General features: G+C 43.2%; 1 protein-coding gene across 2 annotated transcripts in view; it reads left to right on the forward strand.

The window, feature by feature from the left end:
• Positions 1 to 17,909, forward strand: part of LOC126190907 (synaptic vesicle glycoprotein 2C-like) — a 477,766-nt gene that overhangs the window by 401,197 nt on the left and 58,660 nt on the right. For both annotated transcript variants that reach the window (XM_049931535.1, XM_049931536.1), the window contains exon 7: positions 16,545 to 16,726. In XM_049931535.1, coding sequence (XP_049787492.1) covers positions 16,545 to 16,726 — 182 coding nt within the window. The remainder of the gene's footprint in view (positions 1 to 16,544; positions 16,727 to 17,909) is intronic.

The raw sequence follows: 17,909 nt of genomic DNA on the forward strand, positions 1-17,909 counted from the left end.
GGTAATGGCTTAACTAGTCTGTGTTTATAGACCTCAGGGAAAATAATCATCATTAAGGAGTAGTTGAAGATATGTTATAGTGGGCAGTAGTGAGTCAGTAATAAGCTTTATCATTTGGACTGTGATGCCATTGTGTCCAGTGGATGCTGACCTGGTATGCATGATGGCTTTTTTTATGGTGTTGCAAGTAGTATGATTTAGAGAAAATTTTTTGTGTCTACTCCCATGAAGTAATCACTGAGTCTCTGTTTAGTTTGTGGTTCAATTGTTGTTGTTGGGAATGTGAAGTACCAGTTCAGTTCATCAGGTGGGACAGTGGATACTTCTGCAGCTTTTACATTGCGTATACCAAGACCACATAGTTTTTTTCATAGGACAGCTGGTCTATTTCTGTTGTTGGTTAATGTATGGGCATGCCTGAATTTTGCATTTCTCACAGCTTGCCTGGCTCTGTTGCACTTTGGCTTATGAGTAATATGATTTTCAAGAGTGGGGTGCTGTTCATGTGCCCAGTGTGCAGCGTCTGTAAGATTCATGAGCTGTTTTAGTTCTTCAGTTACCCAGGGTGCAGTTAGCCAGTCTTTAAGTAGGCATATTTGTTATATAGTTGAGTAAGTTTGTTAGTAAATCCATGAAGTTTTTCGTTTATGTCTGGGAAAGGAATCGAAGATGTCCCCCAAACTATTTTCTGCACCACATTTTCAAAGTCAGATAAATTAATATATTTGAAGTCTCAGTTTATAATCAGTTGCGGTTTCTTTCTGGTCATTGTAGCAAGTACTGATGATAATTATGTAATGGGCAGACATGCCAGGTGCAGATATTTGAGAAGTATGATTGATTGGTTGGTTGATTTGGGGGAAGGGAGCAAACAGTGAGGACGTCGGTCCCATCAAATGAGGGAAGGTTGGGGAAGTAAGTCGGCCATGCTGAAAATAGCCATCCTGGCATTTGCCTGAAGCGATTTAGGGAAACCAAGGGAAACCTAAAAGAGAATGGCCGTACGCAGGTTTGAACCCGAATGCAAGTCCAGTGTGCTAACCACTGTGCCTCCTTGCTCAGTGAGAAGTATGAATTATTCTATTAGGGGATTTCATTGCAAATATATCTAAGAGAGTGTGACTACTTTTCATATGATGGGTAAGTTTCACTTTAGTAGTGACACAGTGATGAAGAAAACATCTGCTTAAATTTTGCACGGAGTGGACTACTGTATATAAAATTTATATTAGTGTCATCAGCTATAATTATATGCTAGTATGTCAATTGAGACTTGAAAGAGCAATTTCGAAGCAGGCAAACCTGCCTGCTTTTGGTGGTTTGTAGAGGACACATACCAGGCACTTTCTGTTAAGGGACTGGATCTCTATGAACACACATTCCACTCATTTATCTCCATTATTGGTGGGCTTGTGTAGCAAAGTTTGTGATAAATCAGAGCATAGGAGGAGGAATTTGCTAAAGAGGGCTAGAAAAATCTGTGCCAACACTATTGAAAGTAAGATAAATGGAAGAAAAACATAGTGTACTATTAAATTTTTTAATGATGAGCATCTGCATGAATATGATAATAAACAGTGGTGGCTCATGAATGTACATGTTGTGACTCGCCGATCATTCAAAGCGCCGCCGCGCAATTACGCTCGTCCTCTACGTGCGGCGATGTCTGCCAGCCATGCAGCAGCTGCGCCACCTAAGCGGCCAGCCGAGCAGCGGTCGCTAGACAGGGACTCAGTGCTCATTCGAATGCTAACGTGTACACATGTCTTGCTTGTCAACTTACTCTGTGACTTACATGTGTTGTGTCGTTCTGAAATATATGTGTTAAACTTGACGTTATAACAATTGGCGACAAGGTAGTGGATTTTTCCTTTTCACCATTGACCCACAGGATTCCGTGGCTACTGTTGAGCAACTATTGCAAAATCTCCTTGAACAGCAAACGCTTCTAACAGCGGCGTTTCGCGATTTTGTCGCGGCGTCAAATGCGGGGCGTTTCTCATCATTGGCTATACCTCCTTTTCCTCCTTACGACAAGACGGCGGAAGACTGGTCTGATTATGAAAAACATCTTCGACAGCACTTCTTGGCATTTCATGTCACGGACAAACAACCATGTAAGTCTCTGTTCCTTTCCTGGATTTCACCTCAAATGTATCGGTTGTTGTCACAATTGGCTCCTCTGAAGGATCCTGCGTCTTTGTCCTTTGCTGAAATGTGCTCACTTCTGTCTGTCTATTTTCAAAAGCAAACACATGTGGTAGCCTCTTGTGTTGCCTTTTATCGTTGTCAAAAACAGCCACATCAATCCTATCGCGCTTGGGCTGCTGAACTTCACGGCCTCAGTCGAAAGTGTCAGTTTGTTACTGACGTTCACAAAGAATCCTATGCCGATTCCATGGTACGGGATGCTATTATCCGGTCGGCACCAGACAAAGAAGTTCCGCAACGTGCCCTTCAGTTGGCGAATCCGACTGTAGATGAAGTTCTCTCCATTGCACAGTCTTTTGAAATTTCTCGTGCCGCTGGGGCGCAAATAGAGGCGTGGGGTGATGTCGGGGAAATACAACCTCCGTGCGCTGTTGACGACGCGTGCGGTGCGTCCCCCCCGGCTGACGTGGCCGCAGTGCGCTCCCACGCGCAGCCTCAGCCTAGCCGTAAACAACCCGCTAAGAAACTGCAGCAAAACCCCCGGCAACTTCCTTCATGTCCGTGGTGTTTTACGAAACATTCACGCGAGGATTGTCCCCAACGTTGGGCTGTGTGTCACAATCTTCCGTTTGCAAATCCAACCGCATACATGATGTCCATGAACATGACGCTGATTCTGATTCTGTGTTGTCTGTCAATTGCACTTCTTCCCTTTCAGGGAAGTTATTCTTCACTGTCCAAATCCTTGGTCGAGATGTTCACATGCAAGTGGATACCGGTTCTGCTGCCACTATAATTAATTCTCAGATGTATCTTCAGTCAGGTTCTCCACTCCTGTCACCTGTCACTTGGCAATCATGGACGTACAATAAACAGAAGATTTCTCTCTTGGGACAGTTTAATGCTGAGGTATCTTACAAATCCGTCGTTCGCACTGTCGACCAGAGCAGCGCAGAAAATCTTTTTGGTTTCGATGCCTTTCGCGTTTTTGGGTTCTCCATAGATGACTCTGTCAATATTGTCTCTGATGCTATTCCTTATGCTCAACTGGATTCCTTGTCGACGACATTTTCGTCCCTTTTTTTCTCCTGGGTTAGGCCGTGCAAACGACTTTGAAGCTCATATCACGCTCCAACCCACTGCTCGGCCTAAGTTTTTTCAGGCTCGGCCCATTCCTGTGGCCCTTCGTGATCGGGTAAAACGGGAGTTGGATCGTCTCACTACTTCAGGGGTCTTGCTTCCTGTCACTTCCAGTGAGTGGTCCTCTCCTGTCGTTGTCGTTGCTAAGCCAAATGGTGATATTCGTCTCTGTGGCGATTTCAAAGCCACTGTAAATGCTCAATGCCTCATCGACAGTTACCCTATACCCCATCCTGAAGAACTGTTCACTAAACTTGCTGGAGGCCAGTATTTTTGTAAAATTGACCTGTCAGAAGCTTATCATCAACTTCCTCTCAACGCTGCTTCCCGGCAGTTTCTGGTCCTTAACACGCCTTTCGGCCTCTATCAATACCAACGCTTGCCATTCGGGGTTGCTAGCACCCCTGCTCTCTTTCAGCAATTCTTGGAACAATTATTGCTCCCTGTCCCTGGGTGTATCAATTACATGAACGATATTGTTGTCACTGGCTCCACCACTGACGAACATCTTCAAAATCTCCGCACACTTTTTCATGTCTTACAGACTCCCAGTCTTAAGTGTAATCTTCAGAAATCACAATTTTTTCAGGCATCTATCACGTACTTGGGGTTTCAACTCTCTCGGGATGGTATTCGTCCGCTTCAGCAAACTGTTGCTGCAATCGATGCCCTTCCTCACCCTACATCTGTTAAGGAACTGCAGGCCTTCTTGGGAAAAATCGCATACTATCACAAGTTTTTACCGTCTGCGGCTTCGGTGGCTCAGCCGTTGCATCGCCTGTTGCATAAAAACGTGCCTTTTCACTGGTCCGCGTCATGCGAAGCGGCTTTCCAGAAATTGAAGATTATGCTGAAACAGGCCCTGTGCCTGGCTACTTATCGACCTGGCCAACATCTTGTTCTTGCAGCAGACGTCTCTCAATACAGGGTCGGTGCAGTCCTTGCGCACCGTTTTTCTGACGGTTCAGAACAACCCATTGCTTATGCCTCCAAAACGCTCACGGATGCCCAACAAAAGTATTCTCAAATTGAGAAAGAAGCTTTGGCCATTATTTATGCTCTTCATAAGTTTGGTGTTTTTCTCTATGGCTCAAAATTTCATCTCATTACGGATCACAAACCACTTGTTTCCTTGTTTCATCCATCAACCTCATTTCCCGACAAGGCTGCACACCGCCTCCAGCGTTGGGCTCTTTATTTGTCTCGTTTCAATTATGAGATTCATTTCCGGCCAACGGCTCAACATGCAAATGCTGATGCTCTGTCTCGCCTTCCCATGGGTCCTGATCAGGCATTTGATAGCGACAAACTTTTGTGTTTCCACCTGGATGTTGCCGAGCAGCGGGTTCTGGATGGGTTCCCCATCACTGGGGACAGGCTGGCGGCTGCTACGGGTTCTGACCCAGGCTGGCGGCTGCTATGGGTTCTGACCCTACCCTCTCCCAGGTTTTACGCTGTATTCAGAAGGGTTGGCCAGATCGCCCGTCCGCTAAGACTTCTGATCCATTGCAGAACTACTATGCTTTGCGCTACCACCTCACAGCTAGGGATGGTGTTATCCTCCTCTCCACTGACAATGCTTCACCGCGTGTTGTGGTACCTGCATCTTTGCGTGCTTTGGTCTTGTGCCTCCTTCACCAAGGGCACTGGGGTGTGTCTCAAACAAAATCTCTGGCGTGCCGTCATGTGTACTGGCCTGGCATCGACTCTGAAATAGCACACATGGTCGCTGCGTGCGGCCCTTGTGCGTCACAGGCCGCTGCCCCAAAGTCATCTTTGTCACAGTGGCCTTCACCTGAGAAGCCCTGGGAGCGCATTCATGCTGACTTTGCGGGACCCTTTTTAGGTACTTATTGGCTCCTCGTAATTGACGCCTACTCTAACTTTCCTTTCATTGTCCGTTGCACGTCGCCTACCGCCGCGGCAACCACCAGTGCTCTCGCCCGCATTTTTTCTTTGGAAGGCCTCCCCTCTAATCTTGTTACTGATAATGGTCCGCAATTTGCCTCTTCTGAATTTGTGGATTTTTGTGCTCGTCACGGCGTTATGCATGTCACGGCCCCGCCGTTTTATCCACAATCCAACGGTGAGGCTGAACGACTGGTCCGCACATTTAAGGCAGATGCGGAAACTTCTGACTTCTTCTGCTGCTGATGATGCGCTTCTCCAGTTTCTGGCGTCTTAACCATTTCACCCCCATGGGCGATCACAGCCCGGCTGAGCTCTTAGATGGCCGACAGCCCTGTACGCTACTTAATCTTCTGCAGCCTTCCACCTCACAGCCGCGGGTGCTTTAACTTGGCCGGTTCACCACCGAGGACCTCGTCTGGATACAGGGATATGGCAGGCGGCCAAAATGGAGCCCAGGCCACATCTTAAGACACCGTGACAGACGCCTGTATGAAATCCAGATGGACACGGGTGTTGCAGTGCGTCATTCGGACCAGCTTCGGCCTCGTGTGCCAGCAACGCCTGTTTCGAATGCCGCTAGACCACCTTTGGCTCTACCTGACGCTTGGGATCTTGGCATCTCTCAATACTCACAACGCAGCCCTCTCACTGTCAATGCGATGCCAGCACAAGAACGGACGCCACCAGGAGACGTGCCCGTGCAGGAACCGGATGACCATCCTCTGTCAGAGCAAATCTACTCGCCTCCTCCTCCAATGGACGCCGACACATCGCCCAGGTCTCCTATCATATCAACTGGACTTGCTGCAACTGGCAGATTGGTGCATGGGGCCCCAGCAGTTTCGACCCCTACGTCTCCTGTCATCTCGACCCGTTATCATCGGGGACACTTCCGTCCGTACGGGAAGCCTTCTCCTCGAGACTTTACGGCGAGTCAAACAACGCCTATGGACGTTAGCCATCTCCAGGACACCTCCATCAAGACCAGTGCAACAATTTCAAAGGGGGCAAAAGTGTTGTGACTCACCGATCATTCAAAGCGCCGCCACGCAATTATGCGCATCCTCTACGTGCGGCGCTGTATGCCAGCCATGCAGCAGCTGCGCCATCTAAGCGGCCAGCCGAGCAGCGGCTGCTAGACTGGGACTCAGTGCTCATTCGAATGCTAACGTGTACACATGTCTTGCTTGTCAACTTACTCTGTGACTTATATGTGTTGTGTCGTTCTGAAATATATGTGTTAAACTTGACGTTATAACAGTACATTCTGGGTGTTCACAAATTTTTAGATTCTGAGAAATTTTAGTGTGAAATTAATACCATATGCTGTATAACAGTTATGCTTATAAACAAGTTTATCCTACTGCAACCACTGCCAATAATAATAATAATAATAATAAGACAGAGGATCAGATGGTCAGATGAAGTTAATCGACACCTCATGTTCTGTTATTACCAAGCAACAAACCTAGGAACCAACACAACTGGATACAGATCACAAGTATACGCAACATTTATTACCAGATACCCAGAATTAAAATTTTTAACAGAACAACGACTAGCTGATCAGATCCATGTAATAATAAAAAATAACAGGATACCCCAGTCAGAATTAGAAAACATCAAACAACAAGTACAACAAATACTGGAACAAAATAATGTGCTATCAGAAGAAGAAGAAAATACAGTAATGGACTCAAACATCCCAGAGCAAACAAACAAAGAACAACACGCATCAATTAAACAATCAGAGGAAAACGAAATCTTAAGACAGCCACCAGAACAAGCACAAATAGAACACGAAGTGACACACATGTTATATATAGAAGAAACATTTCAGCTGACATATATAGAATACAAAAACACAAATACAGACATTAGACCATTCTTGCATAGACCACCAAATAACCCACAAGTTGAAACAACAATAAAAACTATCAACACAATCATACACAACAAAATAAATGAAAACACAACTATGGAAGAGTTACAACTACTGGTTTATATAGGAGCACTCACTAAACTAAATATACACTCTAGGCAGGGGTCAGAACCAACCAACATACAGAAGAAGCCCACAAAACCAGCATGGCAACACAGGCTACAGATCAGAATAGAAAAACTGAGAAAAGACATCGGACAGCTAACACAATTTATAAGAAATGAAATGTCAGGAAAAAAAACGAAAAAGGTTAGGTAAAATCTCACAACAAGAAGCGATAGAGCAATTAGATGAAAAGAAGCAGAAATTACAAGCATTGGCCAAACGACTTAGAAGATACAAAAAAAGTGAAAATAGAAGGAAACAAACCCAAACATTCAACACAAACCAAAAGAAATTTTACCAGACAATAGATAACACACACATTAAAATAGACAATCCACCAAGCATAACAGACATGGAACACTTCTGGAGCAACATATAGTCAAACCCGGTACAACATAACAGGCATGCACGGTGGATACAAGCAGAAACAGATACATACAAGATGATACCACAAATGCCTGAAGTGATAATTTTGCAACATGAAGTCACCCAAGCAATTAATTCTACTCACAATTGGAAACCCCTGGAAAAGATAAAATAGCAAATTTCTGGCTAAAGAAGTTCACCTCAACACATTCACATCTAACTAAATTATTTAACAGTTACATTGCAGAACCATACACATTATTCCCTGATACACTTACACATGGAATAACTTATCTGAAACCTAAAGATCAAGCAGACACAGCAAACCCAGCTAAATATCGCCCCATAACATGCCTACCAACAATATACAAAATATTAACTTCAGTCATTACACAGAAATTAATAACACATACAACACAGAACAAAATTATAAATGAAGAACAAAAAGGCTGTTGCAAAAGGAGCACGCGGATGTAAAGAGCAACTGATAATAGATGCAGAGGTGACATATCAAGCTCAAACTAAGCAAAGGTCACTACACATACATTGATTACCAAAAAGCTTTTGATAGTGTACCCCACTCATGGTTACTACAAATACTGGAAATATACAAAGTAGATCCTAAATTGATACAGTTCCTAAACATAGTAATGAAAAATTGGAAAACCACACTTAATATCCAAACAAATTCAAATAATATCACATCACAGCCAAAACAGATTAAGCGTGGAATATATCAAGGAGACTCATTAAGTCCTTTCTGGTTCTGCCTTGCCCTGAACCCACTATCCAACATGCTAAATAATACGAATTATGGATACAATATTACTGGAACATACCCACACAAAATCACATATTTGCTATACATCGATGATCTAAAACTACTGGCAGCAACAAATCAACAACTCAACCAATTACTAAAGATAACAGAAGTATTCAGCAATGATATAAATATGGCTTTTGGAACAGACAAATGTAAGAAAAATAGCATAGTCAAGGGAAAACACACTAAGCAAGAAGATTACACATTGGATATCCACAGCGACTGCATAGAAGCGATGGAAAAAACAGATGCCTATAAATATCTAGGATACAGACAAAAAATAGGAATAGATAATACAAATATTAAAGAAGAACTAAAAGAAAAATATAGACAAAGACTAACAAAAATACTGAAAACAGAATTGACAGCAAGAAACAAGACAAAAGCTATAAATACTTATGCTATACCAATATTGACCTACTCATTTGGAGTACTGAAATGGAGTAACACAGACCTAGAAGTACTCAATACACTTACACGATCACTATGCCACAAATATAGAATACATCACATACATTCAGCAACAGAAAGATTCACATTAAGCAGAAAGGAAGTAGGAAGGGGATTTATCGACATAAAGAACCTACATTATGGACAGGTAGACAATTTAAGAAATTTCTTTCTAGAACGAGCAGAAACTAGCAAAATACACAAAGCAATCACTCATATAAATACATCGGCTACACCACTGCAATTTCATAACCACTTCTACAACCCTCTAGATCACATAACATCAACAGATACGAAGAAAGTAAATTGGAAAAAGAAAACACTATATGGCAAGCACCCATATCATCTAACACAGCCACACATCAATCAAGACGAATCCAACACATGGCTAAGAAAAGGCAATATATACAGTGAGACGGAAGGATTCATGATTGCAATACAGGATCAAACAATAAACACCAGATATTACAGCAAGCATATTATTAAAGATCCCAATACCACAACAGATAAATGCAGACTTTGCAAACAACAAATAGAAACAGTAGATCACATCACAAGCGGATGTACAATACTAGCAAATACAGAATACCCCAGAAGACATGACAATGTAGCAAAAATAATACACCAACAGCTTGCCTTACAACATAAACTTATAAAACAACACGTTCCCACATACAAGTATGCACCATAAAATGTACTGGAGAGTGATGAATACAAATTATACTGGAACAGAACCATTATAACAGATAAAACAACACCACATAACAAACCTGTCATCATACTCACCAATAAAAAGAAGAAATTAACACAACTAATCGAAATATCCATACCCAATACAACAAATATACGAAAGAAAACAGGAGAAAAAATTGAAAAATACATCTAACTGGCTGAGGAAGTCAAGGACATGTGGCATCAGGATAAAGTTGACATTATACCAATTATACTATCAACTACAGGAGTCATACCACACAATATCCACCAGTACATCAATACAATACAGCTACATCCAAACTTATATATACAACTACAGAAATCCGTAATTATTGATACATGTTCAATCACCCGAAAGTTCCTAAATGCAATATAACATATACCGTACAGTTAAAAGGAAGTCACGCTTGATGAAGGTCCACGTCACTTTCCATCTTTGACCAGACATAATGTCTCAGACGTCTCAGTAGTAGTACCTCTCCCACCTACTCAATCTCCCACTTCCAGCTCCACTCCCCCCAAAACCTCAAAATTCGAATCAACACAATCTGAAACCACAACACCCTAATTCAGTAGTTAACCTTTCCTCCAAACCTCTCTCCCAATCTGAAACCTATGTCCTATCCAAAGGCCTCACCTTCAGCCCCACTCCCAGATTAAACCAAACAGCCCTCGTCAAAGATTTACTGTCCTACACTCGTACTCTCTGCTGGAAATATCACTTTGCCACGAAGAAAAATGATCCTAATCCTACTCCTAATTATCCAACTCCCCAAGACACTATCCAAATTGAACCCTGTCTGGAACAGTTCCATCCTCCGTCACAGCGGGACCCACCTCCTCTTCCTCAAAATCACCCTCTCCAAACCTTCCAGGAATTTCTTACTTCCAGCCTTGCCTCTCAATCCTTCTTAAAAAACCTTAATCCTACTCCCAACATCACCACTGCGGAAGCCCAGGCTATCCGTGATCTGAAAGCTGACCGATCCATCATCATTCTTCCGGTGGACAAGGGTTCCACGACCGTGGTAATTGATTGTCGTGAGTATGTGGCTGAGGGACTGCGTCAGCTTTCAGACAACACTACATACAAAGTTTGCCAAGGTAATCCCATTCCTGATGTCCAGGCGGAGCTTCAAGGAATCCTCAGAATCTCAGGCCTCCTACAAAACCTTTCAACTGACTCCATCAACCTCCTGACTCCACCGACACCCCGCACCCCTACCTTCTACCTTCTTCCTAAAATTCACAAACCCAATCATCCCGGCCGCCCCATTGTAGCTGGTTACCAAGCCCCCACAGAACGTATCTCTGCCTATGTAGATCAACACCTTCAACCCATTACATGCAGTCTCCCATCCTTCATCAAAGACACCAACCACTTTCTCGAACGCCTGGAATCCTTACCTAATCTGTTACCCCCAGAAACCATCCTTGTAACCATGGATGCCACTTCCTTATACACAAATATTCTGCATGTCCAGGGCCTCGCTGCGATAGAGCACTTCCTTTCACGCCGATCACCTGCCACCCTACCTAAAACCTCTTTCCTCATTACCTTAGCCAGCTTCATCCTGACCCACAACTTCTTCGCTTTTGAAAACCAGACATACCAACAATTAAAGGGAACAGCCATGGGTACCAGGATGGCCCCCTCGTACGCCAACCTATTTATGGGTCGCTTAGAGGAAGCCTTCTTGGTTACCCAGGCCTGCCAGGCCAAAGTTTGGTACAGATTTATTGATGACATCTTCATGACCTGGACTCACAGTGAAGAAGAACTCCAGAATTTCCTCTCCAACCTCAACTCCTTTGGTTCCATCAGATTCACCTGGTCCTACTCCAAATCCTATGCCACTTTCCTTGACATTGACCTCCATCTGTCCAATGGCCAGCTTCACACATCCATCCACATCAAACCCACCAACAAGCAACAGTACCTCCATTATGACAGCTGCCACCCATTCCATATCAAACAGTCCCTTCCCTACAGCCTATGTCTTCGTGGCAAATGAATCTGCTCCAGTCCTGAATCCCTAAACCATTACACCAACAACCTGACAACAGCTTTCGCATCCCGCAACTACCCTCCCAACCTGGTACAGAAGCAAATAACCAGAGCCACTTCCTCATCCCCTCAAAGCCAGAACCTCCCACAGAAGAACCCCAAAAGTGCCCCATTTGTGACAGGATATTTTCTGGGACTGGATCAGACTCTGAATGTGGCTCTCCACAGGGATACGACTTCCTCACATCCTGCCCTGAAATGAGATCCATCCTTCATGCAATCCTCCCCACTCCACCAAGAGTGTCTTTCCGCCGTCCACCTAACCTTCGTAACCTCTTAGTTCATCCCTATGAAATCCCCAAACCACCTCCCCTACCCTCTGGCTCCTACCCTTGTAACCGCCCCCGGTGTAAAACCTGTCCCATGGAGCCTCCCACCACCACCTACTCCAGTCCTGTAACCCGGAAGGTCTACACGATCAAAGGGAGAGCCACGTGTGAAAGCACCCACGTGATTTACCAACTGACCTGCCTACACTGTGAAGCTTTCTATGTGGGAATGACCAGCAACAAACTGTCCATTCGCATGAATGGACACAGGCAGACAGTGTTTGTTGGTAATGAGGATAACCCTGTGGCTAAACATGCTGCAGGGGACGTCAAGCTTCCGTTCGTACCCCACCATCCGGCCTGCGCTCTGGCAGAAATGTCTCCCAGAAAATGACCAGAAGAGTATGCATCCACCTCCTGCTGCCATGGACCAGATGAAGAAGGCAGTGACTGCTGTGGTGTGGGCAGGTCCAGCTCCATCAGTAGGACGAGAGGAAGCAGAGGAGGCAAAGGCTCCATTTCCATGTCTCCATCTCCATGTCATGATGACACCCTCTGGTGGCTGTTGTGGCTGTGCTGCCCTCTGGACCTGTGAATCTGGGGGAAGAGGGACTGAAAGATCATCGTGGATATGACAGAGGCAAAGCTGATTTTGATGGTGGTGCTGCAAACCAACTGGATATGAAAAAAGATACATGCAAGCACCAAGTCCACGGATGATCTCACCTTGCACCCACCGTCTGCTGCTGCTAAAAACCCTGTAAAAGACAATATGTGGCGCAAAGCGATACTTGTGGCCTTTCTTCAGTGCCGGATGGTGAGGAGGATGGAGCAGTGTCCAATGGCAGTGGCCTTGAAGCAATTCAGCTGGCGATGGTCAATCTCATGGGTGTGAATCATAGGGGCGAGAAACTGTTGCAATGCTTGATCCCTGGTGTGTGCGGAGTGAATTTTAGCCATCTGCTGCTGGAAGGTTCTGAAAGAATGTCCCATTTCACCTTTTGACTGTGGATGGAACGGTGCACTAGTTAGAGCCATTGTATTCACAGAATGTTTCAAATTCATTTGACTTGAACTGAGGGCCATTTTCAGACACTATTATTTCAGGTAAACATTCAAGGTAAAAAGTCAATAACAACACCTGAATATTGTTATGTGACATTCTCGAGTTCGTAGGCACCACAAAAGAAACTGGCTGTATGAGTCAACCACAATCAACCAGTTGGTGTTCCAAAAGGGTCCTGCAAACTCTATGTGCACACATTGCTATGGGTATTGCGACTTAGGCAGAGCAGAGAATTTTTGTGGTGGAACGGACTGATTTTCTGGCATGCGTGACACTGTGATGTCATCTCTTCTATTTGGGCATCCATAAGCTGCCAGGTACAGTGTCAATGTGCTGACATTTCCATATGAACAATCCTCCAGTGTCCTTGGTGAAGTAATGGCAACACTTCTTTTTGCAAAACTTTAGGGATCAACACACTTGACTGGCCACTGTCATTCTGAACAAGAGTCACACCTTTATGTACAGCGAGGCTATGCCGACGTGCAAAGTATCAGCACACTACAGAGTTCTTTATGCAATGAAAAGAATGAGGCCAAGATGTGCGAATGTAGTTGAGCAAAACATTCAATTCTGGATCAGCATCTGTGGCCTGTGCAAGTTTCTTATAGTTCAGCACAAAAGATTGAAGCAATTCAGAATGCTGAGCATTGATGTGACAACAAGATGTAGCAGAAGTGTCAAAAGTCTGTATCAGGCCCAATCAGAAGACGTGAAAGTGCGCCCAAATTACCATGTTGAGCCGTCAGATGATACACAATCTTGTGCTCTGGTATTGAGACAACAACAAAGCCCATCTTTGAATTTTTGGGCAGTTTGTACAGGAATCGGTTTTCTCGGATGAAACAAGGACTGCAAAGGCTTGTGATCCATTACTAAGTAGAGTCTTCTGCCATAAAAATAGTGGCGGAATTTGGTGATACCATACACAATACCCAAAACCTCTTTCTCAGTTTGTGAATAGTTACACTGAACTTTGGATAACACTTTTGATGCAGAAGCGATAGGTCTGTCTTGATCACCAATTCTGTGTGAAAGCACTGCACCGATTCCATAAGAGGAAGCGTCAACTTCCAGTATAACTGGTTTGGCAGGATCAAAGTGAATTAAGCATCGATCACTGAGCAATGCATCTTAAATTTTTTGAAAAGCTGCTTGGCACTCACCTATCCAGATAAGTGGGACATTCTTGCGAGGCAAGCGATGCAATGGAGCCATGATTTGTGCAGCGTTTGGTATGAACTGAATATAATAGTTTATTTTCCATAAGACTGACTCCGATTCGGTGATGTTGCAAGGAACTGGCAAGTCTCATATGCCTAACAAATACGAGTGAAGAGGATGTACACCTTGACTGTTTATGATACGACCAAGATACTGCAATTCAGGTTTAAAAAAATCACACTTGTCCAGTCCACACTTTAGTCCTGCATCAGATAACACACGAAACAAGGCACGTAAATTTGCAATATGTTCTTCAGGTATATGACCTGCTACAATAATGTCGCCCAAATAGTTTGAACAGTTTGGCACTTGTACAGTCAGCTATTCCAAATACCGTTGGAAAATGGTGGGTGTGGAGACACTGGCAAAAGGCAAACGCAAATATTTAAACAAGCCCAAGTGAGTATTCACTACACACACTTTGAGATTCTTCATTGAGCAGTATTTGAAGATATGCATTGCGCAAATCAATTTTTAAAAAGTAGTGTCCAGTGCCTAATTTGTCCGTAAAATCCTCTGGGCGTGGCAATGGATAAGAATCAATGACAGTTTGTGGGTTGACTGTAGACTAAGTCAACACAGAGGCTAATGCGACCTGAAGGTTTGGGGAGCAAAACCAGTTGACTTTCCCATTGACTAGCTGATACGGGCGCAATGACTCCACTATCTTGCAATTCCTTAGGTTCAGCAGCGACTTTGTCCCGTAATGCAATGGGAACAGTTCTGGCACGGCAAACTTTTGGCTGAGCATTGTCTTTCAGACTAACAAGTGTGCAAAAAAATTATTAGCTTTTGCTGAACCTTCAGAAGAGTTCCAGGAATTCTTTTAGCAAGCTAGCTGCACTGTCTTTTGCATTGAATGCAGACACTGACAATACATTGTCCTGAATGTTAAAGCCAAACAAATCAAAAGAATCAAGACCAAATATGTTCTCACACTCGCATGATTTGAGCAGTCTGAAAGTCAGTGTTCACGTATGCAAACGACACATAGCAGGCAAAGTACATGTTCTGAGAACTGGAGTGTCTTGCCCATCATAAGCCGTCATTTGTGTGCTAGTTTTAGACAGGCGTGGAGAGCCTAACACTTCATGTGTGTAATGATTTAGCAATGTGATACTGACATATCACTGACTAAACTGCATGCATGCTTGCTAGTTGCATACTTGGAATATGCTGCATTAATGACATGGGCCGTGTGACGAGAATCCCATCCTCGATACCAGTTGTTGGGTCATACCCACTCTTCTCGTATAGGGTGTCTAAGAGATGCTGCATTCTTGGAATGCTATACAACAATTCAAGCAAATAAGATTAGTAGATTTATATCTATAAAGCAGAATGACAATACTTAACCTATATTTACAAAGGTGTTGCAAATGAAGGGTGACATGCAACCAAGTCGAGTTCATGCAAGTTTGTCACATAGTTTGTGGATCATCAATACTGAATTCATAGTACTCTCTCCTAGGCCTTGCTATACTCCGTGAATACATTCCACTAATGTCTGGCCTAAGCTGGAGCAGCGCTTCACTTCAGTTTGAGGATGCTCCTATTCCGCGCACCATTGGCCGACGATTCACCGCCTTCTCTGGTCTTTCATTCTTCGTGTTTATCCCAGTGCTTGTGGTAATGCCAGAACAAATGTAATGAAATGTCATCTGTGGCCCTATTATCAAGCCCAGAAGATTGTTAGTAGTAAATTTACAAGTTTCTCAGTCTTATTAGCAGCCTTCATTTTCTGTTCTGTTCCTAGTCTGGTACTCTGTTGCTTCTGCCATTTCAACAGGATCTAAATGATTAAATTATTCCCTTCTTGAAATACTTTGGTAAAGATACATAACTGTCAATAAAACTTCGGGTTTGGGACCGCATTGTCAACTACAAAATTCCGATGTTTCAGCAGTTTAGCAATACACCCTGAGGAAGGCATCTTGCAGTAGTCGCTGAAACGTTGGAATTTTATAGCTGACAATGCAGTCGCAAACCCAGAAGAATTTTATTGACTGTGACAACGCCTGCGGAAGCTTATTTTTACATGGGTTTCACTGTTCAGAAGTGTGTGCAATATGTGAACAGCATATTGTTTGGTCACCATGTAAAACTACAAACATATGAAGAAGGACAGTAGTCAAGCTTTAATTAAGTGACTGAATGATATCAGCCACTCATTAAACTATCATTGAAATTGAATAATAGTTAGTTGTTATCACATAAGTATAAATTTATAAATTACCAGATAGTTTTTAGTGTAGGAATGAAGTAAGAAATTATTTTATTATCATTCCAATGTGTGTATTTTTATTATGTTATAGGTGCACCAACTGAAGAAGGAAACACCATATGAAACTGAATCATTAGCTAGATCCACTTCAGCAAATGGAAGTCCAGGCTCAGCACTGGGTGGTGGGCTGAAAGAAGCCAAACGCCTATTCATCAAGCCACTTCTACCAAGAGCTCTGATGATCTTTGTCATTCAGTATTCTACTTTATTTGGGCAAGTTAAAGATTTTTAATTGTTTTTTCACTAATGCAATAAGATTTTTGAGCAGATTCATTTGCACCATTACGCAAAGACTTTGTCGTGCACTGAGTGAGAAAATGAATGAAACCTCCCACTCTATAGCTGAGACATTGAACAGTGGATAAATATAGAAATATGAAGTTGAACATTGTCGCTCTTTTTCATCAGTCTGTACATACCCAGCACAATAAGTGTGAGCGTCTTGAAAAGCTGATCTATAATGTTCAGCTTGTTATTTACATGCCTAAAGGCCGTTGGTTGTGTATATCAAAAAATTCTAGATGGAAAACTAAAATATGGCATTAAAGGGATTTCGCTTGCATGCATGGAGTCATATCTTAACAATAGAAAAAAAGGTCATCTTATTAACTAATTATACCAGAGGAATAAGTCTAAATTCACAATTGGTTCAAAACAAAAGGTGTAACACTTAATCTTGCAATGAGTTCTATTATGAACTCCAAAAAGTAAAAATGACTTATGGTATGAGAAGTAGAGATCAGTAAGCAAAAGAGAGATCAGTAAGCAAAAGAAGAAGAAGAAGAAGAAGAAGAAGAAGAGGATAGGCAACTGCTCACCTGTAGCTGTCTGATGTGTAGCACGTAGAAACACTGATCTGCATACGGCATTTACACTAGCTTTGGAGCTCTTGCTCTTTCTGTAGCAAAAGTGCACACATTTGCACACACAACAACGTAGACTCCCATGGGTACAGTGAGACTGACTGTTGATTATCTTATCTTCATCTACATCCTCTGCAGTAGGTGGAGGTGGCAAGGGAGTAGGGAAGGAGATAGAGAGGTGATAGCAAGGTAGTGTGAGGCAGGTTTTTCAACAGATGAATCAGTGGCTATACAAGAAGACAAAAGGAGTTCAGAGGGAAGAGCACATATATCTTGCCCCTAGTGATATATGATTCTGCATTCTTACATTTTTTCTCTAGTCATTCATGCTTAGACATTTTGCAGTTCCTGTCAAACTCATTTTTGAGACGTTTGTATTCCCCTTTGCCTGCTTCATTTTCTCCTGTTGTTGTTGTTGTGGTCTTCAGTCCTGAGACTGGTTTGATGCAGCTCTTCATGCTACTCTATCCTGTGCAAACTTCTTCATCTCCCAGTACCTACTGCAACCTACATCCTTTTGAATCTGCTTAGTG

The sequence above is a fragment of the Schistocerca cancellata genome, chromosome 6 (genome assembly GCF_023864275.1).
Source record: "Schistocerca cancellata isolate TAMUIC-IGC-003103 chromosome 6, iqSchCanc2.1, whole genome shotgun sequence".
Taxonomy (NCBI): Eukaryota; Metazoa; Arthropoda; class Insecta; order Orthoptera; family Acrididae; genus Schistocerca; species Schistocerca cancellata.